At 39.9% G+C, this 27,810-nt stretch overlaps 3 protein-coding genes across 5 annotated transcripts in view; 1 reads left to right on the forward strand and 2 right to left on the reverse strand.

Moving 5' to 3' along the window:
* The window catches only part of LOC129772842 (histidine protein methyltransferase 1 homolog), a 34,353-nt gene extending 33,179 nt beyond the window's left edge, over positions 1 to 1,174 (reverse strand). For all 3 annotated transcript variants that reach the window (XR_008742655.1, XR_008742654.1, XM_055776356.1), the window contains exons 1-3: positions 620 to 1,174; positions 305 to 555; positions 26 to 219 (exon numbers count right to left, since the gene is read on the reverse strand). Coding sequence is in view for 1 of the 3 variants with exons in the window: in XM_055776356.1 (XP_055632331.1) it covers positions 26 to 219; positions 305 to 555; positions 620 to 1,105 (931 nt within the window). In the remaining 2 variants the exon portion in view is untranslated. The remainder of the gene's footprint in view (positions 1 to 25; positions 220 to 304; positions 556 to 619) is intronic.
* Positions 1,175 to 6,615: 5,441 nt separating this feature from the next.
* LOC129776662 (telomere zinc finger-associated protein-like) lies at positions 6,616 to 9,511 on the forward strand. Its single transcript, XM_055782433.1, has 4 exons — positions 6,616 to 6,793; positions 6,851 to 6,988; positions 7,045 to 8,750; positions 8,808 to 9,511. The coding sequence occupies exons 1-4, from the start codon at positions 6,723 to 6,725 to the stop codon at positions 9,080 to 9,082; spliced, it is 2,190 nt and encodes a 729-aa protein (XP_055638408.1). The 5' UTR covers positions 6,616 to 6,722; the 3' UTR covers positions 9,083 to 9,511.
* A 7,212-nt stretch (positions 9,512 to 16,723) lies between these two features.
* The window catches only part of LOC129776870 (EF-hand domain-containing protein D2 homolog), a 51,478-nt gene continuing 40,391 nt past the window's right edge, over positions 16,724 to 27,810 (reverse strand). The window contains exons 3-5 of the mRNA XM_055782763.1: positions 18,157 to 18,321; positions 17,849 to 18,010; positions 16,724 to 17,784 (exon numbers count right to left, since the gene is read on the reverse strand). Of these exons, the coding sequence (XP_055638738.1) occupies positions 17,697 to 17,784; positions 17,849 to 18,010; positions 18,157 to 18,321 (415 nt within the window). The 3' untranslated portion in view covers positions 16,724 to 17,696. The remainder of the gene's footprint in view (positions 17,785 to 17,848; positions 18,011 to 18,156; positions 18,322 to 27,810) is intronic.

Here is a 27,810-nt window from a genome sequence, read left to right on the forward strand (position 1 = left end):
AAAAAGAACCTCCCTCAAGTCGCACCTGGTAGCTGTTGCTGTTGCTGTTGTTGCCCTCCGGATGAAGATTTGACACGAATTTCAAGAATCTCCCTCAACACGCCGCTGTCGCATTCCCATGCTGTGCGATACCTGAAATAGCCATCCTCGTCCATCGCCTTCTCGAAGAGACGTATGCCGCCACCCACGCCAAAGTAACACGTTTTGGATGTGAGAAGTCTAATGAAGTGATAGGAGTTAAGGAATTGATCTCATAAAATCCGATCAATAAAAGGTATGTCTCAAATTTTTTTTCAAAGGATACACCACTCCGTCCGGTCGCAGTTTTTCTCGGAATAACTTAAGTAGTTTTGGATAATTTTTGGTATTGTATATGGTTTCAGACGTCAAGATAACGTCAAACTGCCTTTCGACTTTGTCCACAAAGCTGCCCCAATCGCCAGAATAAAATTCTACCGCAGCAGAGTCCGACTGGTCGGAACTTTGAAGATCATCGGCAGCACAGCAGTTCAGCGAATAATTTTTCATTGTCACTCGCTCGAGCACATCTTTGTTCTGTAAATGAAATTTTTATAACCAGACAAGCACAAGGCTCCACGATTGTTTTGATTCATCTTACATAGTCCTGAAAAGCCACCTTGCTGGCTCCTAGCTTTATTGCAACTATCCCGAGGATACCGGAACCGCAGCCCAAATCCAGTACCGTGGATTTATCAAATAGCTTCTTGTATTCGGCTTTTTCAGCCATTCGTTCTCCCAGATCAAACGTGCATTCCCATACCTTGAGGCCTCCTTCGTACATGCCTGGGACTAAGTCCGAGTGATCGAGCTCAGCCAGTTGGATGTCGTCGGAAAAGTAGTCCACCGGCAATGACAAACAGTTGATATACTCCACTAAAGTATCCACGCTCGCGACGAACACATGTAAATTGTCCCGCTCAATAACAACACCCTGACGTAGGTTTTCAGGTAACTCCAGTTTCTCACACTCATATCCCTGCTGGCTGTTTTGAGACATTTGTTCCTGCTCTGGTTCTTGTTGTTGTGGTTCTGCTGCGGAGGGAGTTCCGCCGGCACCATCAACATCAAACGAAAATTTGAACATGATGTTGTGTTTTTAATCACTACAGTTTGTTTGGTGGTAAAACTTGCACAAATATTGGGCAAACAATACTCGTACATAGTTGATGCTGCATGTGTTGACTACATTTGTTCATTTTCCTACACTGGAGAAAAAGTTTAGTAAAGGCAGCTACCAAATCTTTAGTAGTCAAAGTATTGGTAAAATATACAAATTTTTTGTATATATTACCAAAATCTTGTAAAATCAATGTAAAATCAAAAATGCAATGAACATCATCAATGAGTATCTGTGATGTGCGCACTTTGCAATCGCCATTTCCTTTTTGGAAACGGAGGTAAGCATTTTGCTCTCGTTTTAAGTTTACCTGTAAATAATCTCTTTTCTGGTTCTGTTTTAGCTTCTTACCCTACAAAAATCAGCCGAAGTGGCAACGACAAGGAATATATTATATTCTATATATATTATTGCAATATTTCAAAATATATTATTGCAAGAATAACAATTATTTTTTTCTCCATAGATGTTGTAATTCCAATCAGTTCTGTAGGAAAATGAACAAATGTAGTCAACACATGCAGCATCAACTATGTACGAGGAAAATGGTATATGTCGCTACAGGCGGAAGAAGAGCAAGTTGTTCTTCTACAGCGACAAAAGCGTCTCCTGTTGCTGCAACAAGAGGATTCAAGTCTATCTAACTCATGCAAATCAACGTTTACTGTATGTAGAATAAGTTATAAGTAATATGTACTAATTATGTAGAATAATACCATATATAATAAAATATAATAGAATAAAAATAAAAAAAAAATCCATATCCCTGATGTGACCCAAACAAAATTTTTACTGATATTGTACCAATGGGGGGTCAATAAATCTGGCATTATTGAACCGATTAATCGGATTTTTTGAGTCAATATTGATCCAACATTGGACCAACAAACCGTAGTTCAGCGAGACATTTGCGCCTACTAATTTTTTTTCGTAGAATGTACCAATGATTAGTAGGGTAGAAAATAACTAGAGAATTGGTAACATGTACTAAAAAATTGGTTATATTTACTAAATATTCCTCTCAGTGTACACTTAGAAAACCAATGTTCAATTTACCTCGTTAGCCTAAAGCCGGGTGTAGACGTTGTCAGTTACTCGGTTGCGAGTAAACGTCAATCAATCCGAAGAATTACGAACTCACCCATACCACGAAATTTGACATTTGATTTGTATGTATGGAGCTACTCGGCTACTCGCTCGTTTAAAAACAAAAAACTTTGAAGTTGCTCGGCTGCGAGTAGCCCCATACATGCAATTCAGATGTCGAATTTCGTTGTATGGGGGTGCGTTCGTAACTATTCGGATCGGTTGACAAATACTCGCAACCGAGTATGGGTGGGCTTAAAGGCTGATTTAGACGATGCCAGTCAGCGCTCTAGTTGAAGTATCCAGTGAACAGACACTCTGTTCAAGTTAGAGGCCAATTACTTGTTCGATACTGGTAAAAGTACCTTGAACAGAGTGTCTGTTCTCTGTTCACTGGATACTTCAACTAGTGCGCTGACTGGCATCGTCTAAATCAGCCTTTAGACTAGTGATAAATTCAAAGTGGTGAATATAGACGTCAAAATATCTCCCCGTTCATGTTCACGTTCGAATGTCCCAGGGTATTCTGGAAATTATTTCGCCGTGATCTGTATGAGGATATGCTAAGCAACTTTTGAGTTTTCGGTAAAAATTTCCATATGGATGCAATTTTCTTCAATCGAATCTCTGCACGAGTTGAAAAACTTCGTTACTTCGGGTTGACTCGTGAACAACTGTATATTTTATCCCAGTTACTTTATTGAAGCTCGATGTTTATTTACTTCACGTTTACTGGCGAACTTTTAATAAGAACGTGAACGTGAACAAAAACATTTTGTTCGCCATGATTTTTTGAGTTGTTTGTTCGCAATGTAGTTCACCGTGAAATGATCGTACTATTCCACCATCTGTTCATGTTCACGTTCATGGGGCCTTTAGCAGAGAAGCGAGATGTGAAATATTATAAAATTTTGGAAGATTATTTTCCCATGAGAGAAACATGTTTTCTTCGTATCATGTGTTTCTGAGCTGTACCATTTTTTGACGTAGAACTACGTCTTTCTTTAAGGGTGCCAAATCAAAAAACAGGCCACGTTTTTATGAAATGAAGTTAACGTTTATACCGTGAACGGATTTCGACGATATACATACCAAACGAATGTGTAAATGGTTAAAATTCATGAAAACTATAAGTGTTTCAATTTTCTCATACATTTGTTCTGCTGATTTGTGAACTTTTCTGGGCGAGCTGGACGGCGAGAGATCGAGTGCCTTTTTCAAGGCAATAGGGGTGGAAGAGTAATATGAGGAGAGGGTAGAGTTTTACAAGGGTCTGTTTGAAGACTAGAGACGAATGAACTGAAGAAGTTTAAAGTATCTTCAATTCAACAAAGAAGTAGAAGGCAAACTTTCAGTATCATTCTAGATACGAAGCAATGAACATCGCTTGTTCTTGCTTGTTTTGTGCCACTACATGTCTTGGTTTCGGACTGAGCTGTGGATGCGATCAAATTACTAACTCGCTGATGTCTCTGGCATTGCAATCATTGCATCAAACTGGCGACATTGCGTTAATGTTTTGAGCTACACAATTGTGCGCGAGAATCTTCAAGCTTGGTCGGCTCACCAAGAAAATAAATGTTCTGGAATTTGCCTGTGATTTGGCTTCGCATTTGCGCTAGGGTATTAGTGATGAATCTCTGCTGAAGCAAATATTCAACCTTTTCCAAGCAGTTAACATTGTTTGTTGTCCGTCACCATAAAGGCTTCGTTGGTGCCTTTGAAATTGCATCAATGCATTGAACTGACACTATGGCGAAGCGGGCGTTAAGGTTGTGCACCTAAAAATTATTTGGGGAATACCAAACATCTTGAATGTCGTGCTGGAATGTTATAAGCTATTTGGGTTCGCGTGCCAGTCGCAAAACTGCCTTCAACTAGAATTGCATTTTCGCTAATCTTGATCATAATGAAACAATGATACCCTTTTCGAGGTTGCTGAGATTAACAGAAAAATATTATTTCGGTTATTTAGTCATCTTGAAAGTAAATGTCGTTCTGGAACTTTTTGGTTTTGCTCGCCAGTAGCAAAACTTTCTCCACTAAGGATGACAGATGCACTTATCTTGAGCATGCGAAAATAATGCAACTTTTTTTCGAAAATAATGCAATAATGCGTTTCTTTTGAGAATAGCGCAAAATTATGAGAAGTGTTTATATTTCTAGTAGCTTCAAGCCACCAAGCTCTTTATGCATGCTATGGCGAACACTTGTTTGGCGTTTGGTTTACGTTGTACGAATGATGTCTTTAGGTGCGAATAAACTCAGGCAATACCAAATAACATGTAGCATGATTGTTGTTTCCATGCGGTGCCAAAGGCATATTGATGTAGTAATGGTGCTGGTGCAACAATTATATAATCGACTGTAGCCGAGTCTATGTCAATTGCGAAACAGTCCATCGGAATAGCGTTCGAGGTAATTTTTCAATGCAATGACATGAAACAAATTGCGACATACGACCAGCTAGTGTATTGTTCTGCGAGTGCGAGAATGAATCATCAATCAATTATCGTCTATTGATCCTACAATAAAAACAAACCATTTCAAGGCGATCAAATCATTCTACTAAACTGATAGAGTAGTAAGCCTTGGAGGCGATCTGGCGTAGTGGTAACATCCATGCCTCTCACGCTAAAGGTCACGAGTTCAATTCTCACTCCCGACATTCTTCCAAAAATGGAAGTAAAAGTGACGAACCAGCCAAATGAGTTGAAAGTCACTATAATACAGATAAAAAAAAAAAAGTAGTAAGCCTTGTTAAAAACTAATCTCGTATCCATATGTCGAGACCGTACCGTTGTCATCGCGGATACACATATCGTTTTCACCGTGAAGAGTTTACGGGAATAAGGTCCTATAATTCAACCCTGATATCATTCAAATACTAACAGTACTGAAATATTGATAAAATTAAACATTAAACAAATTATAACATAGCATTTATTCAGTTTTTTTGTATGTATGTATTATTGTATGTTTATTCAGGTTCGAACATTTTGAATATTTTTTTTGCTGCCTTAGTTGTTATTCGTTATTTGCTCCCAATTTGATTTCTAGACCGCCGCTATTATGCTATGCTAAATGGCAGGAGAATCGTAAAAAAGGTGTAGGGATGGAACTTGCGATGCAAAGTTTCCCTCTCTTCAGGGAACAGAAAAGAGGACGTAAAAGAAACGAAAATGTGTAAAAATTCGATAGCATAAATTTTCACTAAATTGAAATGTGAACGCAGTTTATTATTTAAGTGCGTCAAATCTATGATGCAACCGCAAGGTTGACGCAGGACTACCATTGACATAGGCCTTCTACACATTAGACAACCGCAACCCGATATATGTTGGTGATGTCACATCATCTTCAACTCAGCTCTGCACATTGGGGCAACTTAAATGTGATGAAATCGTTAAGTTTTCATCCGTTATCATAAACTGCATAATCACTGGCAGTTATGCCGTTCCTTTAACTACTGAAAGAAATCATATGAGGAGCAATTTATCGTTTTTGAAAATAAATACAATTTTACATGAGGTTTTTCTCAATACGAGAGCATTTCACTCAGTTTCAACCTAGTTTCGCACTAGGTTCAACCTGAAAGCTGTTGGGTTCGCACTGAGATGTTTCACGGATTCGTGCTACCGTTAGTGAACGGTAGCGCGAATCCGGTACGGTACTACTATACTAAACTATCAAGTTGCGAGTATAGTTTCGAAAAATCTAAAAATAAAGGCTATGAAAATGAAAATCTTGCTGCTTTTATTGTCTTATTATTGGAATCGGAATCCAATTCGAATTCTATGTTTTGAGGTATTTTCGCGTTAACGGCATTAAGCTTCGTGTGCTTTCATTGGGTAGCGAAAATGAAAATGTGGCAACACTGTATATTGTTTCTCGACATTTGACCATGAGAAAGCAGGACATCACGTTACATATAAATGACAAATATGACTGTTACTCAGACTAATTGAAGTGCTATATGAATAAAATTGGTGAGATGGGAAAAAATATTATTGTCATCAAACCATTACTAATATTGGAATGTTATTTTAAAAATCTTTAAATTCTGTATGAGGCCCAAAAAATCTGTAATCTGTAACTAAAGAATCTAGATTTTGAAAAGTCTGGAAAATCTGTACAAATACAGATTATTCTGTAAATATGGTGACTCTGCTTAGAACACTTCTCATGAGTGTCGATAACATGTCCTGTACGTAACGGTGTAAGACATTTTCGATCACGAATTATCTGCAATAGTGAAAAACTTTATGAAAAAAGATATTAAACATAAATCTTCAGTGTATTCACCATTCACCATGTGACATTTCAAGTTCTTCTCATACGCCTGATCGACCAAATGTAGCTTTTGTTTACGTTTTTGTCTGATTCAACATAAACAAACGCGATTGATAACATGTCTTTTAGGTGGTTTCGCTAATTAGAAATTCAATTGAATTCGACCAATATTCTAGAAAATTATAACATCTTACGAGCCGCATAAATGCCAGCATCATGTTGTGTACCGGATTGCGAGCTGAAATACGCTCATTCTGACGATGTGTCATATCATAAGTATGCATCAATTTACCTCGTAAGTGATAATATTCTGATTCAATCTGCTCTGGTCAGGTTTCCTCTGAAGAAACCCACAATTCTAGCGCAGTGGATACAATTCACTGGCCGGGATCCGGATTGGGTACCTACAAAGTGGAGCGCAATTTGCAGTCGTCATTTCAAGCCAACCGATTTCAAGGATTGTATTTACAGGTCTGTTTTTCACCTAATCAAAAGGGAGTATGGCTCCGATAAATATTGTATTTTAGGAAAAATCTCATAAGTACAGCAGTTCCGTCGATTCGAATAAAGCATCAGACACCACTTTCAGAGTTCACAAGTAAATTGTGCGCAACGGATGATATCAGCCATGATTTCCAGTCCGACCTGCAGGAAACTGAAACCGATCAGGAAGATCTATCAGGAGAAGAATCCAATCTTTTGGAAATTACTTGTCGGTTGTGTGGAATTGTTTTTAGCAAATGGTGTCAAGGTTTATTGAACGATTTCAATCAACACGCCACTGTTATTTTGAAATGTCTCCCTTTCCTCAACATGGAAGATACCCATTTCCCATCGAAAGTTTGTGGTCACTGCTTGAAACTCATCAATGGTTTCTCCGCCTTCTACGACAACGTCATGAAAGCGCAAGGAGACTTGGAGCACAAATATAATCACAATCATCAGCAGGATACAGCTCACGTTCCGGTTACCAAAGGATTGAAAATCAAACAGGAACCATTGGTCAGTATCAAGGAGGAGACGGTTGATTGCGGTGTGAAAAACAGAGATGCACAACTTGAACTGGCCGAAAAGACATTGATCATAAAAAATCCAACCATCACCAACGATAAGAACAAAATTCTGCTGTTTAACAATCAAAACAGCGAAGGGCAGAGTTCTAAACTTTTTCGCGAGTCCAAAAATTGTGAAATTCTAGAAATAGTTAATTTGTATCCACCCATTGTAGATATTACGAGCGCAACAGTTCGTGAAGTACAACCGTACGAAATCGCTTTTCCATCCGTATCTTCTTCAAGTTTTCTTCCACCCGCGCCTCAGATAATCAACTTGAAAACGGAGGTTTCGGCCGAAGTGGAGGATGAATACGAAGACTATTCCAGCTATTTTCAGGATTACCAATCGGGTTTGAACACCCTGGAAGAGCACAGTTACTCCAAGTTGCCGATTCAGGCGGATGATAACAAGGATGAAATATTCTCGTACTTACCTCAAACTTCTCACAGCGATGCAATAAGTTTAGGCGACGCAGGATCCATCCGTGTGATTCATGTAGAGCTTCAACCTCCGGTTGAGCAAGTTGATCCAGTGGTTGTGAAACATTCATGCCAGCAATGCCATCGAAAATATCTGTCTCGGTTAAAATTGATCCAACACCGTGTGCTGAGTTGCCACTGGAGGAAAAGAAATCTTTACCGTTGTGTTCACTGTGTTGCGAAATGTCGTACGTGGGCTCATTTACAAACACATCTGAAACGTTGTCTGAGAAAAAGTTTCAAATTAAGGCGCCTGACGACGCGGGCGAATGAGATAAAGGCCAATAGGAAAAATTCACATGATAAGATTTCTTCCACACCAAGCGATGAAGCAAACCAACAAAAGCAGACCACTGACCTGGCTAATGCTCATCGTTGCAGCATGTGCGAACGTTCTTATTCCAGCTTGTCGAATTTGAGACGGCACATGAACAGTCATCGTCCAGTCGATCAGTGGAACCATAAATGTGGCATTTGTTTGAAGATTTTCGATAAGTTGTTCGATCTTAAGAAGCACTTTAAGCTGGCGAAGTGTGCCGGGGGTAGCGAAGCGAGCGAATACGTTCTTCTAAAACCAGATGACGAGAGGTTCGACGTAACGCAGGTTGAATCCAACCACTTGTTGTACGTTTGTACCACGTGCAATAAGCAGTTCAAGTCGTACAATAGTTTGAAGGTACATGAGAGTGTTCATACTGGTGAGGCGATACAAATTCGGCCTGAGTTTCCATTAACGATGTTTCCATTTCTTGCAGGTCTCAAAGTTTTTGTTTGCGAAACTTGTGGAAAACGATTCGGGGGACAGATGAATCTCGTCCAGCATCGGCTAACACACGTCGATTCGAGACAGTTTGCCTGCAAATTATGCCCAAAGGTTTTCAAACGAAGTGGCGGATTGAGCCAACATGTGAAAGCCTTCCACATGCAGATTAAACCACATCAGTGCCCGGTTTGTAAGAGATGTTTCGCGCTGAAAGCAGATATGTTGAGGTGTAGACATTCTAAGCTAAGAGAATTCGAGTTTGGATAGCATTATTAACCGTACTATCATGAGAAAGAGTCATTGTGATTGACCAAGTTGGAATTGAGGCTTTTTATGGAATCAAAAGAAAATCCTGTTCTTGAATTTTTAGCAGTTATATTTCTGTCCAGAAGTCGCAGAGAAAACTAATCCCCAGGAACAACAGAGCAAGCGATGTATCGATACAAGGTTCAGTACGACGAAGCAATTAATTTGCGAGTTAACTACACAGTACAACAACTCCTGAGCCGAAAGACCTACAGTTACTTCAACAATTACTACGCGATCTAATCTTCCATTACGAAGAGGCGATCGCACAGTTTCACGATACGAACCCTTTGTCGCGCCCCAGGATCCCAAATTGCATCATTTTCGCAGGCTGACAAGTGTTGTATAGATCATGAACGAGCTCGTTCTTCCGCTGCACTTAGTTGATGCTGAAAATATGGAGGAGTTGTGTAAAAGTTTGGAATACCGTGTTAAGCCAAGAGGCAGACTGCTCTAATGGCGGGTTTACATTAGGGAGATCTATAGCTATAGATGGATTTATTCTCGTGAAAATAGGTGTAAACGGGTGAGAATAAATATGATACACTTATTCGAGGTATATATATAACTTGAATAAATTCAGCATATGTACACGCTTGTGAATTTCTCACTGGTGAGAAATCACTAAAGTTGGATGCAGTTCTACTTCAGGTGAATAAATTCACCGAAGATATGAATATATTCATTATAGAAGTTCACGCTAGTGTAAACGGTTGATGCGATTTCTATAAATCTCATCATATTTCTTCACATGAATATATCCCTAGTCTAAACCCACCCTAACAACTCCGTGAAATACGCGACGGTCAAGGAGATTGACGCAACGGATCCGAAACAAGCGCGCCCCAATTTGAAGGCATACAAAGGAGGCAGTAAATCGGCGAAATTATGTCGCCTACTGAACTAAAAGCTCACCAAAACGGCAAAACGTTACTCTGACTCTGCCAAGCGCCAAGAACAAAATCGAATGTTCAGAGATACCAAAAAAGCGTTCTACGGCCACATAAGTGACGAGAAGCCCGTCTACAGCGAAGGTTTGCCAAATACGCTCTCAGTTTATGTGTATTACTTTCAGAACATAGGTTTCGATGAAGAAGATCAACGATATGAGAGAAGTCTGAATGACGACTGCCACTCTCAGAGCCTCTTTACACAGTGCCAGCTACTGCTGAATCGGTCGAATCGATTAGAAATTATTTCTTTATAAATTTCAAGACATTTCTACTAAAATACAATAGACTACCAGGAATGAAGTATCCGATTACATCTTCTTCGTATTATATGTACGAGTTTTAACTGCTTTAGAATTATATTTTAGATAGCCGTGCAAGGTAACTGTTATTGATCACCAGAGATGTTTAAATGCATGTCTTCATGAATGAGGAATGGGGAATGAGAAAGCGGACTTGCTAGCTAAGGTGGGCGCTTCAGAAGGCACACTTTTTGAAAGGCAAATTGCTTATAATGAATTTTTCCACATTCCTCGTCAGCACACGCTCGTAAGTTGGCAGCGCATGTGGAGTGAAGATGAGTTCGGTCGTTGGTTACACACGATTATCCCTAAGGTCTCGACGAGTGCATGGTTCAAGGGATAGAATGTAGGTCGTGATTTCATTCGCGTGATATCTCGGCTTATGTCCAATCACTACAACCTAAACGCGCATCTCTATCGCATTGGGCTCGCAGCAAACAATCTTTGTGATTGTGGCGATGGCTACCACGACATCGAGCATGTTGTCTGGTCGTGTATCCGGTTCCATGCTGCCCGCTCTCAGCTCTCCAGAGCATTGAGGGCACAAGGCAGACAATCGGATATCCCCGTCCGGGATATCTTAGGTAGCCATGATCCTGATCTTCTGCTCCATCTATACCTGTTCCTCAGAAACGCCGATGTCAACGTTTAATGATGTTTCCTTCGTTGTGTCCCCGTTTCATATCCCTCCTATCCAAACGATAAACTTTTACTTAGTCGCGGCAATACATACACACACTCTTTACAGATGCACGGGCCGAAAGTTGTGCAGTCCACTGATGATTCAACAAGAGCCAAAAGTTGTACCGCTCATGACAACTCTACACGAGCTGATGATTGTGCCGGCTAGTGACCAATCTATCCTGGATTCCTCGATTCGAGAAAGACGCACCACGCTAGATATGGGGTGCAGACTAGGGGGCGTTGTTGATTAACGGTCAGCTGCATCCCAATCGGAAGTATCCCGTGTCGGGCACACGTACAGAGCACTGAAGACTGCAACATCCCAATGATGAGAACACTTGTAATAGTCAACTGCATATCTGGCATAATGAGTATAACACAAGAGTCGAAACGCGTGAACTTTGTCTGGTATATTGATCGAAAACAGCATGAACGAATTTCGAAAAGCCTGCATTCAGGCACTTTCGTTACTGTCAATAATTTTAGGTGATTATCACGAACGTTAAGTTGATCTTCATCACTTGCAGTGAATTTTTATTGAAAAAGTGTTACCCATTGCACATATAAATGGTGGTGTATGTCATTTCCGGGCAATCGTGAGTAGATTCATAAAACGTAGCCAAAGTTATTCTATACATTCCATTGCCAAAGTCGCCAATAACAAGAATTTTGTGTGATGAATTGCCATTAATCGGTTTTACTCTCAATTGGTGACGCTGAATTTTATGCTTTGATTTTCACTAACACGCAATGATCTTCATTTTCGACCTTACGAATACCATGACAAAAAAGAAGATGCAAATGAAAAATGAACTTCATGGCAAGCTGATGTTGATGTTCATCCCACTGGGGTTAATTGATAATGTTGTTCCATATTTATCGACTCTCGCTTGAGCAGTAGGTTATCAATACAAGGAAGGCAGAAATTCGCCGAATTTGAATGTCGTGAATGTGAATATTTTCAGTACTGGTTGTTACGACATAAAAAATAGAAAAATGTGGAGAAATATGATTTTTCATATGGCTACTAGCTGACCCGACAAACTTCGTCCCGCCCAAAATTTGTTTTTTGTTATCAATACCATCAAACATTCACATTTTCTTACTATGAGCAAGTTCATGGATCCAATCGCAGAACTGTTCATTGATTGATCTTTTAATCGACCCCGTTGAATTTACCTTTTTCTATAAAACTCGTAGTATTTCTAACAAAACTCATCATTATAATATCAGATTATTTTCGTTCAAGATTTTTCGACCACTTGCAAATAACATGTTCCTCCGTTACATGGAATAAATGTTTTATACAGAAAATATGATAGAATAAAGACAGCCCTAAATCGGACAATTCGACTAAAAACAGACGAGTAGCTCCTCTGGCTCAACGACCGTTTGGCCGCACTCGTCGATGAATCAGTCGAATCGTCTAGTTTGTTTGATGTGTTTGTTCACCTTGTTGATTGAAAGCATCGGTATTCTTCTGCTCCGTCTTTATCTTCAAAAATTGTTTCACGGCTAAAATAGTATTGCATAAGCAATGAATGTTTTCAACTGCAACCATCAAATTCAATTCAGTAATTGCAAGATTTTATAGATTTTCAAATGGACCTCTTCCAAACAATACAACCAAATGTAAACATTGAACTCATTTCCAGGGATGCTAGATGACTGCAGTGCACCCGTGGCCGAGTGGTTAGCGTCTCACATTATCATGCCGGGTGTTCGGGTTCGATTCCCGTCCTGGCCGGGGGAATTTTCGTCAAAAAGAAATTTCCTCCGACTTGCACTGGTGGTCACGCGTATTCTAGAGATTGCCCCTCAGAATACATTTAAGGCGTGTTATTCGGCTTAGGAAATCTCAACTTAAGTGTTAATAAATGACGCTAGTTAATGCATAAGTTGAGACGGCAAAAGTTCCACAGGGAACGTTAACGCCATTCAAGAAGATGACTGTTTTGAATATATGAACACGGCCCGAAAAGGGTCTTCACATATTGAACAAAAATGAGTAATTCAAAACAACTACTTTATTGGAAATCTTACTATAAATAAAATCGCTAAAAAATAAAGCGCGGTCGTCGTGAACGGTCGTAAACGGTTGTATTCTCGACGTAAACACAAATAGAGTGAGAGAGTGAGCAGCTGCGTTGTGTTTTTTGTGTGAGAGAGTGTGCGCGTCTGCGTGCGTGTATGTGTTTGAGTATAGTAGAGAGTTGAGAGAGTACAGAGTACAGAGTACAGAGTACAAAGAGTAGAGAGTAGAAAGAGTAGAAAGTAGAAAGAGTAGAGAGTCGAGAGTAGAAACAGTAGAGAGTAGAGAGTAGAGAGTAGAGATTAGAGAGTAGAGAGTAGAGAGTAGAGAGTAGAGAGTAGAGAGTAGCGAGTAGAGAGTAGAGAGTAGAGTGTACAGAGTAGAGAATAGAGAGAGCAGAGAGCAAAGAGAGTAGAGAGTAGAGAGAGTAGAGGGTAGGAAGCAGGTAGTTGATAGTAGAGAGTAGACAGAGCAGAGAGAGTAGAGAGAGTAGAGAGTAGAGAGAGAGTAGACAGAGCAAGGAGAGTAGAGAGAGCAGAGAGTAGAGAGTAGAGAGAGTAGAGAGAGTGGAGAGTAGAGAGTAGAAAGAGAAGAGAGAGTAGGGAGAGTAGAGAGTTGAGAGTAAAAAGCAGAGAGTGGAGAGTAGAGAATTTAAAGTGAAAAGCAGAGAGTAGAGAGAAGAGGGAACAAAGTATAGAGTAGATAGTAGGAAATGAAGAGTAGAGAGTTGAAAGTTAAAGTAAAATTGAAAGAGCAACAATTGATCGCAGAGAAAGAGTAGAAGTTTTAGACATAGAAACATTTGGACTGAAAAAGAAACATTGAATAAATGAAAAGAAAAAAAGTTACGAGAGTCTGTTCGAGTACAACAGCAATGCTATTCCAATGACTTTGCGGTAAACTTATTGAAACATGAAATTGGGCCGCTTGTACGTATATATAGATTTAAAACTTTTCCCGATATATCGTTGATTAGGTGAACAAACATTGCCTCCAATAAATCCATAATAACAAAACGTCTGAGTGATAAAACCATATGCTCGAGGAAAAATATCAATGAAACCAAAAGATTAATGAAACTTATTCCTTTTTGGTATTTTTTTTCAAATATTTTGGCACTGAGAAAAGAGTATCAATTGAATCAATTTTAAAACTGTTTGTGGTTTTTCTCAAAACAAAAACATGTCTTCTCATCTGACATCACTGATCATACCGAGAAAAACTGACTGAAGTCTCTCCAGTCTACCAAATAAAACATTTCAATGAAACTCGTGTACTGGAATGGGATATTTTGCTCGTCTCGACAGTGACTGAAGCCGAGACGAGACGAGACGAATTGCTCGTCTCGTTTTCTGGAATAGGGCCCTATATATTAGGCTGTCGAAAAAAGTCCTGCGGTATTTCCGCGAGGTGTCGTAAGCGCATAGTTCTAGTTGTATTCATTGTATCGAGTCATACTATAGCTTGTTGGAAAGGTATTTTTGCGCGCTATAATATAGTCCTTGACAGTGTTTTGTTTGGTTAAGTCGTTCGTGAGTTATAGTGTCGCAAATATGGACAAAATAAAGAGAAAATTCGACATATTTTACAGTACTACTATGACAAATACACATATTTCAACCAAAAATATTCCAACCAAATATGACAATTGAAAATTTTTGGAAAACTCTGAAGGAAAAAGGGAAAATTCGGAAAATTAAATTCCCATATGTTTTACAATTACATAGTGCTGTTAGTCCATTTGATGTTTGCGCTAGCGAAATTGATCTTTGAAGCTGGAAATGGATTTCAATGTGATGAAATGCACTACTATATCTTCTTCTATCTATACCAATAAAAAAAGTATCGCCGAATGTGTGTGATAAGAGCAGAACTCGAGGAAGTAATTGTCTCATAGTAAGAAAACGTGGATGTTTGAAGGTATTGATAACAAAAAACAAATGTTGGGCGGGATGAAGTTTGCCGGGTCAGCTAGTATTTTATATTTCTCCTTCGTGCTCTAATTCAGCACACCTTTGTCAAATCAGGTATTCGAATGTTTCAAAACATATAAATAAAATTGTCCTTTTCATGATTTACAGTAGTTTTATAGTATTTTTCTACGGAATTACATGTTTTAAAGGATTATAAAATATACCATCTATTGGTGTCAATGCGCTCCTCATTTGAGCTAGCTTTTAATCGATCACCAGATGATTATTTCGCACGTATTCAGACTTTTTCTGGATTATAACACTTACAAATATTGTAAACATCATTTTTGCATACCATTTGTATCAAATTTACATAGCTAAACCATTGAATTAACGCGTTTTGATGAACACAATTCTGATCATGATTTGTGAAATTCAATAATGTTGTTTGTCCACATGATTTCTATGGCAACCGCTTGGTGCGCTGCAGTTTGTTTATTGTATTCTTTTGCGCATAGCAGAAATAAAGCTTCTCTGTGTTGAGTGTATTGAGGTGAACACTTTTAAAATGCCTAAGAAAATGCAATATTCTGGAGAAAGCCTAAATGAATGGATCAATATGATAACAGTGAACTCAAACAATGATAAATGCAACCATGATCATTTTTTGGACAAACCATGAGTATAATTCATCTTTTTCTTTAAAAATCATAAAAAATTGAATAATTCCAATGCCTTATGGTAGTATTAGCAATTAGAGACTTGGGGCTTTTCAACAAACCCAAATTCGTATCGACTATATGTTATTTTCATGAAGAAAAATTGATTTGCATTTACTAGTTGCGTAAAAACACCCCAAATCGGACAAACCAAGATCATTTACCTTATATCACACGCGAATAAACTACAAGTCTGACGAACCAGCCTATCGCTGAAATTCTCTCGAATACAGGCAATGAACCTAAGTCATTTCACCAACTTTCTTACAAATTTTTGTACTTCTCCCCATATTCACATCGTAGTTCAAACTAAAATTTGGATTACTAACGTAGACGGCACCGCCTCGTTTCATCCTATTTACTATAGCTGTTGTGTCCAATGTATCGTAGTTAATTAGCATCGTGACTATCCTCTTAGGTTTCCACGTTAATAATCTTTCGTTTATACTGAGTACCGTTATCCATTATTCATAGAAGCACCATATTAACTCGTGAGCAGACTCACCAGACATTAAGATTCGTAAAGAAAGGTCTAAATTGATACATGGCTGGAAAAAAGGTCTAAAATGATACATGGCTGGATAAAAAATAAGATTAGTATGATTCCTTGCTGTGGTGGCTGAGAGCAGACAAGTGACCGCAAAGAGTTAAACTTATTCCTCTTTGTTGTGATTTTAATATTTTGGCACCGAGAAAAGAGTCTCGATTGGCCAGTTTTAAAAATGTTTGTTGTGTTCCTCAAAATAATAATATGTCTTCACATCTGACACCGAAAAAAAGTGACAGAAATCTCTTCAGTCTACCAAATAAAAATTTTCTATGAAACTTGTGTACTGCAATAGGATATTTTGTTTGTCTCGACAGTGACTGAAGCCGTGACGAGACGAGACAAGAAGAGCCGAATCGCCTATATCATTGATTCTTACAATGAGAATACCTTAGGTGCAATAAATGAAACCCTTCGTCCATTGCCTGGTGAATACTCGATATAAAACACGTTCGTTCAAGTGCTTTTAAGATTGTAACATTTATTTGTAACTCTCAAACGTTGAAGCCACTAATAAAAACAACTTAAACTCTACACAATATTGCTGTTGAAAGCCTAAGGATATCAAACGTGTTGTCCCACTTATTTATCTACATTTCGTGATCTTCACTCTGCACACACGCTAGTTCCTGGCTCGCAGCAAATCCTGTCTATAAAAATATATCTATCTCATTCGAATCCATCATTACCCTAACCTTTCCACCACTTTATTCTTCCAGTGTCTCTTAAATCCCTACTATCGATAAAATACATCGTATTGGTAAAAATGGACAGAGACTTGTTCGTAGTGTTCGATTTGAGTGGAAGTAAACTGCTTTTTTATATAACTAACAATCGAAAAGAATCTAATACAGAAATTAAAAGATTGAGATAATTTCTCCTATCGCATACTCCTCCTATTGTGGAAAGTAGCGAAAATATGGCCATTCATTCTCCCTCCTTCGTCTACCTAAGATTCTTCGAGCTCAGCTTCTGCTAACTACTAAGGCTTGCTTTCCACTTCCTTTGATTCCTTCAATATCACATTTGATTTCTCTTTGAAAGAATAGTATATGTTTCGAGGGGCCAGGATTCCACTGAGACGCCTATCCGTTGACACTCTCTGACACGTCAATTGTATAGAGGGGACGCACACAGGCTACATGTTGCTTCAACGGAATCCCAGCTTTACAGGTCAATATCGAATAAAATTCTGTATCAAGACGATAAAACAATAAATTTAAAATGACACATATTTTTTCACCTCTTTGTCAAAGTATTTTAAACTTAGTATGACTAACTTTGAAACTAACATTAAACATTTACACATTTACAGAAATTTCCTATATAACCCACACTTTGATCGTGCATAAAGGGAAGCGCATGACATCGCGCGATCTTTGTTTTTTTTGTGTACCACTCCAGGAACGGAATCTTCAAAAAGGATCTTTACTGGAAAACAGCAGCCCGCTGTTGGAACTGTTGCCGCCGATGAACCCGCTCCTCCTCCATTCGACGCTTCTCATCTTGTTCTTGCCTATGAAGAGAAAAAAAATAGGATTATGCCATAATATTTTTTTCGTCATTCGCCTCTACCATACCTAATTTCGTCGTGGAATTTGTTTGTCCTCAATTGCTGCTCGATTTTGGCTTCGAAAAAGTTTTTCGCTCCATTCACTCCGACCTCGTCGACATTGATTTCGGTGAGCCGTGCCAGCTGACCGAGACCGGAATCGGAAACCAGTTCACCGGCGCGTGCTTTTCTGTGGGCAATAAAAAAAAACACGCAAACGTTATCCACATTAGAATTAATCATTAGACGAGCGCGCGCGATGACTCACAGCGCGACTCATTCGACTGAGCGAACTCAGACATATATTAGTGATTTGCAGCACTGATTAACGCTCACCTGTAAATTAGTAGAAACTCGCGGAACGATATCTTGCCGTCCTTGTCTTCGTCCACTTCCGCAATCATTCCCTTCAGCCCGAGATGGGTCTGTGGGGCACCGAGCTTCTCCATCATGATCTTCAGCTCGGCGAGATCGAGGAAACCATCCTTGCCAACGTCATACCTGAACAGAATGAACAAACACAGTCGGAGATTAACCATTAATCATTTTTGCGTGACTCATTCGCGCCATTCGGCGACCAGGTGAGCGTGCGGTGTGTTCGAGATAAATTTGATTGGAGGTGGTCATACTCTCTGTCGCCTCTTTTAATGAGAAATTTCCGTAAACGAAAAGTTGCAGGTGGTCAGCGATGAAATGACGTCAATATTTGTTATTAATCCGCTTTATTATGCTTATGAATGTGTGCTTTTCTGTTCAACGGAGTTTGGTTCTTCGAACAGGTTTTTGGAAGGCCTACACAACGCATCATGTATTAGTATTATATGGATAGAATATAATCATGGAAAGGGGAAATTGATGTTTACAACTAATGATTTGAACATCGGAGGAGAATGAACAAGATTGAGTGGCACAACCGAGATAATTGCTTCCGGGTTCAGCAAGAACCAGTTAATGACCAGGGACAAAAACGGGTTACGGTGTTGCTCGTACAACTGAATGATGGACATCTTTTCTTGTGCTAAAACGTCCGACTCAACGTGATCCGTTTTGCAAATCATGATCATCAGTCAGTTGGTGAGTGAAATCGTTGAAAATATTCATCACTGTGTCGCATTTTTATAATTGCCAAACCGCGAGGAAATAAGCCACCTTCCTTGAAAAAAAGTTATATAGAGTAAAAATATAATTTAGGGACTTTGAATAATTCCTCGCCATTTTCCTTCGAATGAGTAAGAGACGAATGAACTCTCAGAGTTTAAAGTCTCTCTAATTCAATACCTTCCTTCCTTCCTTCCTTCGAATGATGTCACGAGAGCTGAAGCACAAGCTCAACTTAAGAGATACCACAATGTGATATCGGAGCTAAAGTCTGTTCCTGCTAGTATTTGGCCGCTTTTTTCTGGTTACTGCAACGCCTCTAGTTTATTTTTTTTTTTTATCTTCGCTTATTTTTCGTCGGCCTATTTCCGCCACTTTAGTGCCAATCACCGACATCAGGGAGGCGACTCCACCTGTTCCTACCTATCAGACTCAACAACTCATGAGCCGGGCCAACTTCTTTTACTTCCGCTCCGAAGGGACGCCTCTAGTTATCGTGTCATGAAACTAACGACAACGATTTGATCTTAAAGGATTATTTACTTAGTGGTAAAAATTTCAGCAGGATTGATGGTTGATACACACGAAGTTGGAACGCAAGATACGTGAGAAAAAATCTGCACACAAACGTTGAAAACCCAACTTGATCGAAAGGAATTATCGCCAAGGCTCCCGAATTTCCAAAACCGACTAGAATTCGACAATTCGTCTCGACTCGTCTCGGCTTCAGTCACTGTCGAGACGAGCAAAATATCCTATTCGCGACATAGAAGGTACGGTGTCGCCGTCTAGCGGATTTTATGGATATATGAGGAAAAAGTAAACAAACCGAGTATTTTCAACTGTATTTTGAGTGCTATTTTTTTCTCGAATTCTTTTATAATTTATATAAAAACGAATACGCAATGATAGAATAGAGCTGCATTCATCATTTTCAACCGTCGTCGCGTTAAGAAGTGTCTTTCGGTACCTAGTAAAGTGTTGAAAATACTGTCTAAGTGGTGAAAATACTGCCTTTCTCAAGGCATTTTGCCCTTTTCCAGTTCAGTGTGCTTTTAATATGAAAACTTCGTCGGATGTAAACCAGAGTTCAGTGGATCACAAATCTAAAAGGAAAAAACGTGGTCATTCAGCAGATGGCATGGAAAATCAGCTTCTTAACAGGAACCCGTTCTCATCACTGTCGGACTGTATGCAAACAGAGCCAGATGGCCCAGCAGAAGTTCAACCGAAAAAAACAACTCATAAGAAGAAACAACCTCCACTGGTTGTTAGAAATGTGGAAATAAAAACCCTCGTCGAATCAATTCCAAAATGTGGTGTGAATCCGATGTTTAAAATCACTCGGTTCGGAACAAAAATGATTTGCGACTCAGCTGAGGAATTCAACAAAGTGGAAAAATATATACAGAAATACTACACACACGACAAACCTGGAGAAAGACCCTATCGAGTTGTTCTTCGTGGTCTTCCATTGGTCGACCCTAAGGAGCTTCAATCACTGTTACAAAGCGAATGCAAACTTGAAAGCAATGCCGTACACATCATCAAACGAAAACTCGAGTCTGTGAATCAAGATGATGCATTATATCTTGTTCAATTCCAAAAAGGGTACACTACCCTTAAGAAGCTGCTTGAGGTCAAATATGTTGCGAATTTCTTTATCCGTTGGCAGGCCTATCGTAATAAGCATGCTGACGTAGCTCAGTGTATGAATTGCCTGTACCACGGTCATGGAACTCGGAACTGCCACCTGAAGGGCAGGTGTAACAATTGTGGAGCTGCTCATGCTACGGAAAGCTGTCCAACGAAAACTGAACCAGCCAAAAGATGTGCAAATTGTGCAGGGTCACATCCAGCAACAGATCGTAGTTGTCCCAAACGCGCCGACTATATACGTATCCGGCAACAAACAACACATTCAAATCGAACAAGTAGAACATCAACCAAAAGACCACCTGTGCCAGAATTCAATGAAAAAGAGTTTCCTCCTATGCCAAACTCTGTGGAACCAATACGACCTTCAAATTCAGTAAGCTCTCAGATTCCAAGCAACGCCGGAAGCTACTCTCGTTGTCTTGATCCTCGCATCAGAGCTAAAATGCAAGAACAAGCTGTAAATCCCAGCCCAACGGAAAGCGATCAAGCCTTATACAGTTCCTCTGAATTGTGGGCAATTTTCAACGAGCTCTGGGAACGTATAAAACTGTGCAAAACTCGCGTGGACCAAATGCAGGTTCTTAACGATATGATGTTCAGATATGGGGTCAATTGAGCCCCGCAAAATCAGAATTGCAAATTGGAACGCTCGCTCTGTTCGACCGAAGAAGATTGAATTGTGCAACTTTTTGACCAAACAAAATATCGACGTGGGCATTGCATTATCACAGAAACCCGGCTAAACCCTTCTATTAATTTCTCGCTTCCAAATTACGTTATAACCCGGCTAGATCGTTCCAATGAAAGTGGTGGCGGTGTGGCAATCATAATCAGGCGTGGCATCAAGTTCGAAATAATTTCTCATCCAAAGACAAAAATCATCGAGGCAGTAGGCGTGAAAATCCATAGTTTTCGTGGTCACATTACGTTTTTTGCTGTTTATACACCAAGACAGTGCGTGGATAGAAACGGTTCGTCAAATATCTTTGTAGAGGACTTGGAGAAACTTACTAAAAATAGATCAAGGTTCGTGATTGCAGGCAATCTTAACGCTCGTCATGGCTTGTGGCTGAATCAAATTTGTAATCAAAATGGCAAACTATTAGCTGATCATCTCTGTTCTGGAACCTGTTCCATCCACTTCTCGGATGAACCAACATTTTTATCACCATCGGGATCAACTTCCACGATAGATTTGTTTCTGTCAGATTTGCCATTATCGAAACCGATTACACACTATGGGTTAAGTTCCGATCACTATCCGGTGGTGTGCGAATTGGAATGCTCTCCAACTTCAGTTCCAGCTATGATGCGAAGAGATTATCATGGAGTTGATTGGGCGGCCTTAAACCGAATAGTTGATACTCATCTTCCTGATGATCCGATACTATCAAGTACAGAAGCGATCGAAAACCACTTGGGCATTTTTGAACATGCAATCCACGTTGCAGAGGACACTTGCGTCCAATGGGTACCTGTTAGAGAGACATACATGGCAATCGATTCATATACAAAACGTCTAATTCAGCAGAGAAACGCCGTACGAAGACAGTTTCAACGAACGGGTTGCCTAATCAAGAAACAAGAAACCCGCTTTCTCAGTCATCTCATTGCTGATCGGATGGGGTATATTAGAAACCAGAAGTTTGCTAGTGAGATAGAGCGTCTGGGAATACATTCAAACCCTTTTTGGAAATTAACGAAAATACTAAAACGGAAACCGAAATCTTTACCTCCACTAAAGGATGCTTTAGGTGGAATACTGGTATCACCGTCGGAGAAGGCGAATGCTATCGCGAAAAAATTAGTTGAGGCCCATAACCTAGGAGGAAACATCGTAAGTTCAAACCAAGCTGCAGTTGAACAATCAATTATACAACTAAACATGCGAAATGAAAACCCAGTTGCTGTTAATGTAACGGCAGCCGACGTTAACATGGCTGTGAAACTCGGGAAGAATATGAAGGCCCCGGGAACCGATGCTATTTTCAACTTAGTACTGAAAAAATTAAATAACAGAACCTACAACTTCTTGGCCGCTATCTTCACCAGGTGTTTCCAATTGGAATATTTTCCTACCAGATGGAAAACAGGTAAAGTCATTCTGATACACAAACCAGGGAAAGATCCTACGCTTCCAGCGAGTTACAGGCCAATCACGCTTCTGTCTGCGATAAGCAAAATTTTTGAACGTATAATCCTCCAGCGGCTGATGATACATATCAACAACAAATCATTATTCCGGAGCAGTTTGGATTTCGCAAACGTCATTCCACAGTACACCAATTGGTTCGTGTGGAAAAAATCATCAAGAGGAACAAGGCTTTATCTAACAACTGTGCTATGGTGCTACTAGACGTGGAGAAGGCCTTCGATAACGTTTGGCACGATGGCCTAATCCATAAATTAGTAGGAGCAAATTTCCCACTGTACCTAGTAAAAATGGTGCGTAGTTATTTGAAGACGAGAAAATTTCGTGTGCATATTACTGGTTCCTGCTCTGAACTATGTGATATTTCTGCGGGTGTACCTCAAGGCAGTCTTTTGGGACCCATTCTATATGTGGTATACACCTCCGACGTTCCCCAACTACCAGCTGGTTGCAGTCTTGGATGGCAGGATACCAGTACATTATAGATCAAGACTTCAACGAGGAGTAACGAGTTATGTTGAATACCTTCATAGTTGGAAGATTAAAGTAAATGAGGGAAAAAGTCAAGCTATTCTGTTTAAGCATCGCCCTTCGCCGAAGTTATCCCCTCCACCAAACTGCTACATCAGTGTAAACGGCAGCCGCGTGAATTGGACCAACGAAGTAAAGTACCTCGGAGTTATTATGGACGACAAATGTATTGGTCTATTGCAGTCCCTATACCCACTGATAAATCGAAGATCCAAGCTTCATTTGGAAAATAAATTAGCAGTATTCAAAATGATTATTGCACCTGTTGTTAATTACGCCATGCCGGTATGGGGTTCCTGTGCTGAGATGCACAAGAAAAAACTGCAAATAGTGCAGAACAAACTCTTGAGGATGATCCTTGATGCACCACCTCGAACTAGAATTAGAGACCTGCATAGTATTTCCGGGTGCAAAACCATTCAGCAACGTATAGACGAGTCCTACGAGTGGTTAACAGCGAGCGCTGCATCGTCTGAACATCGTCTCATTCGTGAGCTAACAAATTAGGAAATTATGAAAATTTAGGTTAAGTAGGTTATAAAATTAAAATCAATATATGATGAAGATTCATCAAATCTAAAAATAAATTTACAAAACAAAATTTAAAAAACAAACATAATAATAATGTAAAAGGTTGTAAAGGTTGAAAAATTGAAAATTGTATCTCTTGAATATGAAAACATATGTATAACACTATAGAACTGAATAAAATTCTAATTAAAAAAAAAAATAGAATAGAGCTTAGTAAAGCAGTTTTCACTTCAGGAAATGTTTATTTATTTCATTGATACACAATATAGAACCGAATAAAACTACCTTTGTTGAGATTAGCATACTCAAATGCAGTTGTAACTTTTCAAATATTGAATGTAAATTATTTTGAAATATTGTATGCACGGTCAGGTTAAATAGTCTGGACCCGTATTTAATCATTACTAAAAGAACACCTAAATCTTTTCATCAGAACCTTTGAAAAGTGGATCTCAAAAGTTGGACGAATTGCCCTAACAATAAGGAAATTGCTTTTGTTAGTGATACTGAAAAATATGATCATAAAGCAAAACCTAACTGTAGCTCGATTTGTATAGTCGTTCCTGATTATAAATTAAGATATTGGCCAAGAATATCGTAACCTTTCGTAGAAAACGAATGAAACCTGGTACCTCGATGAGCCACAACGGCTCAGGATGGAGATTGAGCCGTTGATAACCAAGCGTGCCTAAAATCTTTATATCAGCGCATTACATTTTCTTCCACCAAGTATGTAAAATTATCCTCGACGACCAAACGACTTTCTCTGGCAGCGATATTGAAAATATCTGCCAGGCCCACAAATACATTGCAGTTTGCGTATTCTCCCAAAAATGGCTCCTGATAACTAAACACTGTTTACGCTCACGATTTTTACCACTTGTACAAAACTCGTTACACTTTCACTTAGAATATTCATTTGATACGGATAATTTGATTTTCATTGATAATTTTGTTCCTGAAGGTGTGTTTATTTTCCCCGCCGCTGAGGGGGCATCATTTTCTACAGCAATAAAAAGATGTTTCTAATGTTGCTAGTTTATATATTTCAACCTAATTAGCTCTGTATGAGTAATTTCTAAGTCCGGGTTTATTTCAACTAATTTTAATTCCGATATAATAATTTTATTTATGATATCACAACGCAGATGAGACACTTTCGATGATGTTGTACGCTATCTAATTTGAAGCAGAGTAAGAGAGTGTGCTGGATATCTCATCGCTTTATATAGGGCAGATTTTCTGGATTTGCTTCTATATCCTATCCTTCGAGACAATACGATAGGGATTAGATGGGAATGACCTACGCTAATCCTCTTGTTTTAAATGGATTGGGTTTTGGGTACATACAATGCTTATAATTGTTGTATGGAATGATACTGATGTGGCGTGTGCCGCAATATATAGATACAATGCATAATAACGTGACGTGTGCCGCAACATATGCCGGGCCCTGTTGAAAGATTGTGTCTGAACTTTCAACCATTCATACATAGGCAGGAAGTGATGGTTGCCGATTGCGTTGCCGATGAAATACTTCGTGACGCACTCGTCGATCTTCGTTGTTTGTTTTGACTGCATTCTCCGTCGTCCCGGTCGTCTCCGTTGTCTTGTCTCGGTCGTCTCCGGCGTCTCCATCGTTACCATGGTGGCTGCTTCTGACGTCATCACGGGAATCCCCAAGCAAAGGCTCGTTACTCGAATCGGTTCAAAAGATAGGCAGGACGGTGACCCGGCGTTGGGCGTACTCGTGGTTGTGGGTTGGAGTAGCCATTGATGAATCCAACGTACATGTCAGAGGACGAAAATTCATTAAGTTTTTTGCAAATTCATTATAAAACATTACTTACAGGGCTCGGAGACCCGCAGGTCTCCGATCGGTGCACAGTATGAACATACTGTGATGGAAGGACTCGAAATTCATTCGAGCGTAGGTTCAGTGTGTTGTTGACGTACAGGAAGCACGCATATCTTCGAGATGGAGCGTCGATACTTTCCAGTTGCTGTCCGTACGGTAACGACGCGTATATGGTTGTCATCACCGCGAAAAATGTCGGTTATCCTTCCGTACTTCCACTTTAAAGGAGGCAGGTTATCCTCCTTCAGCAACACCATTGTACCTTCGGTGACATTATTCCGGATCTGTGTCCATTTTGTGCGTGGATGGAGGCCGGACAGGTAGTCGGTGGACCATCTCTTCCAGATACGACGGAGCAACTCCTGATTGTGCTGCCAGCGATCGAGCCGATTCGGTGGAACTTCTGAAAGGTCAGGCTCGGGAAACGAAGTTAATGGACGATGCACGAGGAAATGACCAGGCGTTAGTATTTCCAAATCATTGGGGTCTGTGGTGAGCGGGGTCAGCGGTCTTGAATTAAGGCAAGCTTCAATACGAGCTAATAAAGTGACGAACTCGTCCTGGGAGAGGATTGAATTCCCTATTGTTGTTCGAAGATGACGTTTGAGAGACTTGACCGCCGCTTCCCACAACCCCCCAAAGTTTGGACTGCGAGGAGGTATGAATTTAAATTCAATTCCTTCGTTGGAACAAACATTCGAAACATCAGCTTGATGTTGTTGCGAGTAGAACTGTATCGACAGTTCTTTCAGTTCTCTGGCTGCGCCTTTAAAATTTTTGGCGTTATCGCATTGAATTACATTCGGCTTTCCTCTGCGGGCGATGAATCTATGCAGCGCTGCTATGAAGGCTGCGGTTGATAGGTCGTACACCAACTCCACATGGACGGCCTTGGTGACGAAACACACGAATAATGCAACATAGCATTTGACAGGGGCAGTTTTACGCATTCTGCGATAGCAGAAAGGACCACACAGATCTACGCCTGTGTTGAGGAAAGGCAGCGTTGGTGTCACTCTTTCAGGTGGTAAGTCTCCCATTAATTGGTCGAGATTATGTGGCTTACAGCGGTAACAATTTATGCAGTTATGTACAATTTTCCGTGCGAGATTGCGAATTCGTAGTGGCCAGTACCTTTCTCGAACGCATGCTACCAACAATTGTGGACCAGCATGCAAGTTTTTGAGGTGATAATGCAACAAAATGCATTCGGTAAGTGGGTGTCTAGCAGGAAGAATAATTGGGTGTTTGCGATCTTCCGAGATAGCTGCGTTTCTGAGCCGTCCACCAACCCGCATGATTGAGTCAATTACGATCGGAAATAGTGATTTTAGTTCGGAGTTTTCTTTCACTTGACCATAATTCCGAATTGCTGCAAAATCCTTGGAGAAAACTTCAGCTTGTGCTAAACGAACGAGTATTTTGGTGGCTTCATCTAATTCATTCGTTTGTAAGAATCCGATTTTTCTATTCATGGGAATCTTGGTTCGACAGTTCTGTATGAATCGATTCAAAAACGCTATAATACGGACTAGAGCCGTGAATGATGAACGAAGATAAAATATTTCGTTAGGAGTACATTGGCTTATGTGTAAAGCAATTGGCTTTTCTTCGAGAATTTCTGCGGGTAGATCTATGTTCGTTTTGTGGTTCAGAGGGGGCCAAAATCGAGATGATTGGCTCAACCAGGCAGGACCATGCCACCAGGATGCAGTGTCCTTCAGTTGTGCCGCATGCATTCCACGGGATATAACATCTGCAGGATTGTCGATGCCGGGAACGTGCGACCAGATACCATCGGCTGTTAGGTTTTGCACCTCTGAAACCCGATTTGCAACGAACGTCTTCCAACGTGAGGGAACGGCATTGAGCCAATGAAGTGTAATCATTGAGTCAGTCCAGAAAAATGATTTGGCAGTCAGTGGTAAGCTGCATTTGATTTTATGGTATAAGTGACTCAATAAAAGAGCCGACGATAGTTCCAATCTTGGAAGGCAAACTCGTTTCTGCCTTTTTGAATCTCCTAGAGGAGCTACTTTAGATTTGGCTGTCATCAACACTGATCGAATTCCATTTATTGATTCGGTTCTCAAATAAAGACATGCTCCGTATGCCTTTTCGGAGGCATCACAGAAGCCGTGAATTTCGATGACCGTTGGGG

This window comes from Toxorhynchites rutilus, chromosome 3 (genome assembly GCF_029784135.1).
Source record: "Toxorhynchites rutilus septentrionalis strain SRP chromosome 3, ASM2978413v1, whole genome shotgun sequence".
NCBI classification, from domain to species: Eukaryota; Metazoa; Arthropoda; class Insecta; order Diptera; family Culicidae; genus Toxorhynchites; species Toxorhynchites rutilus.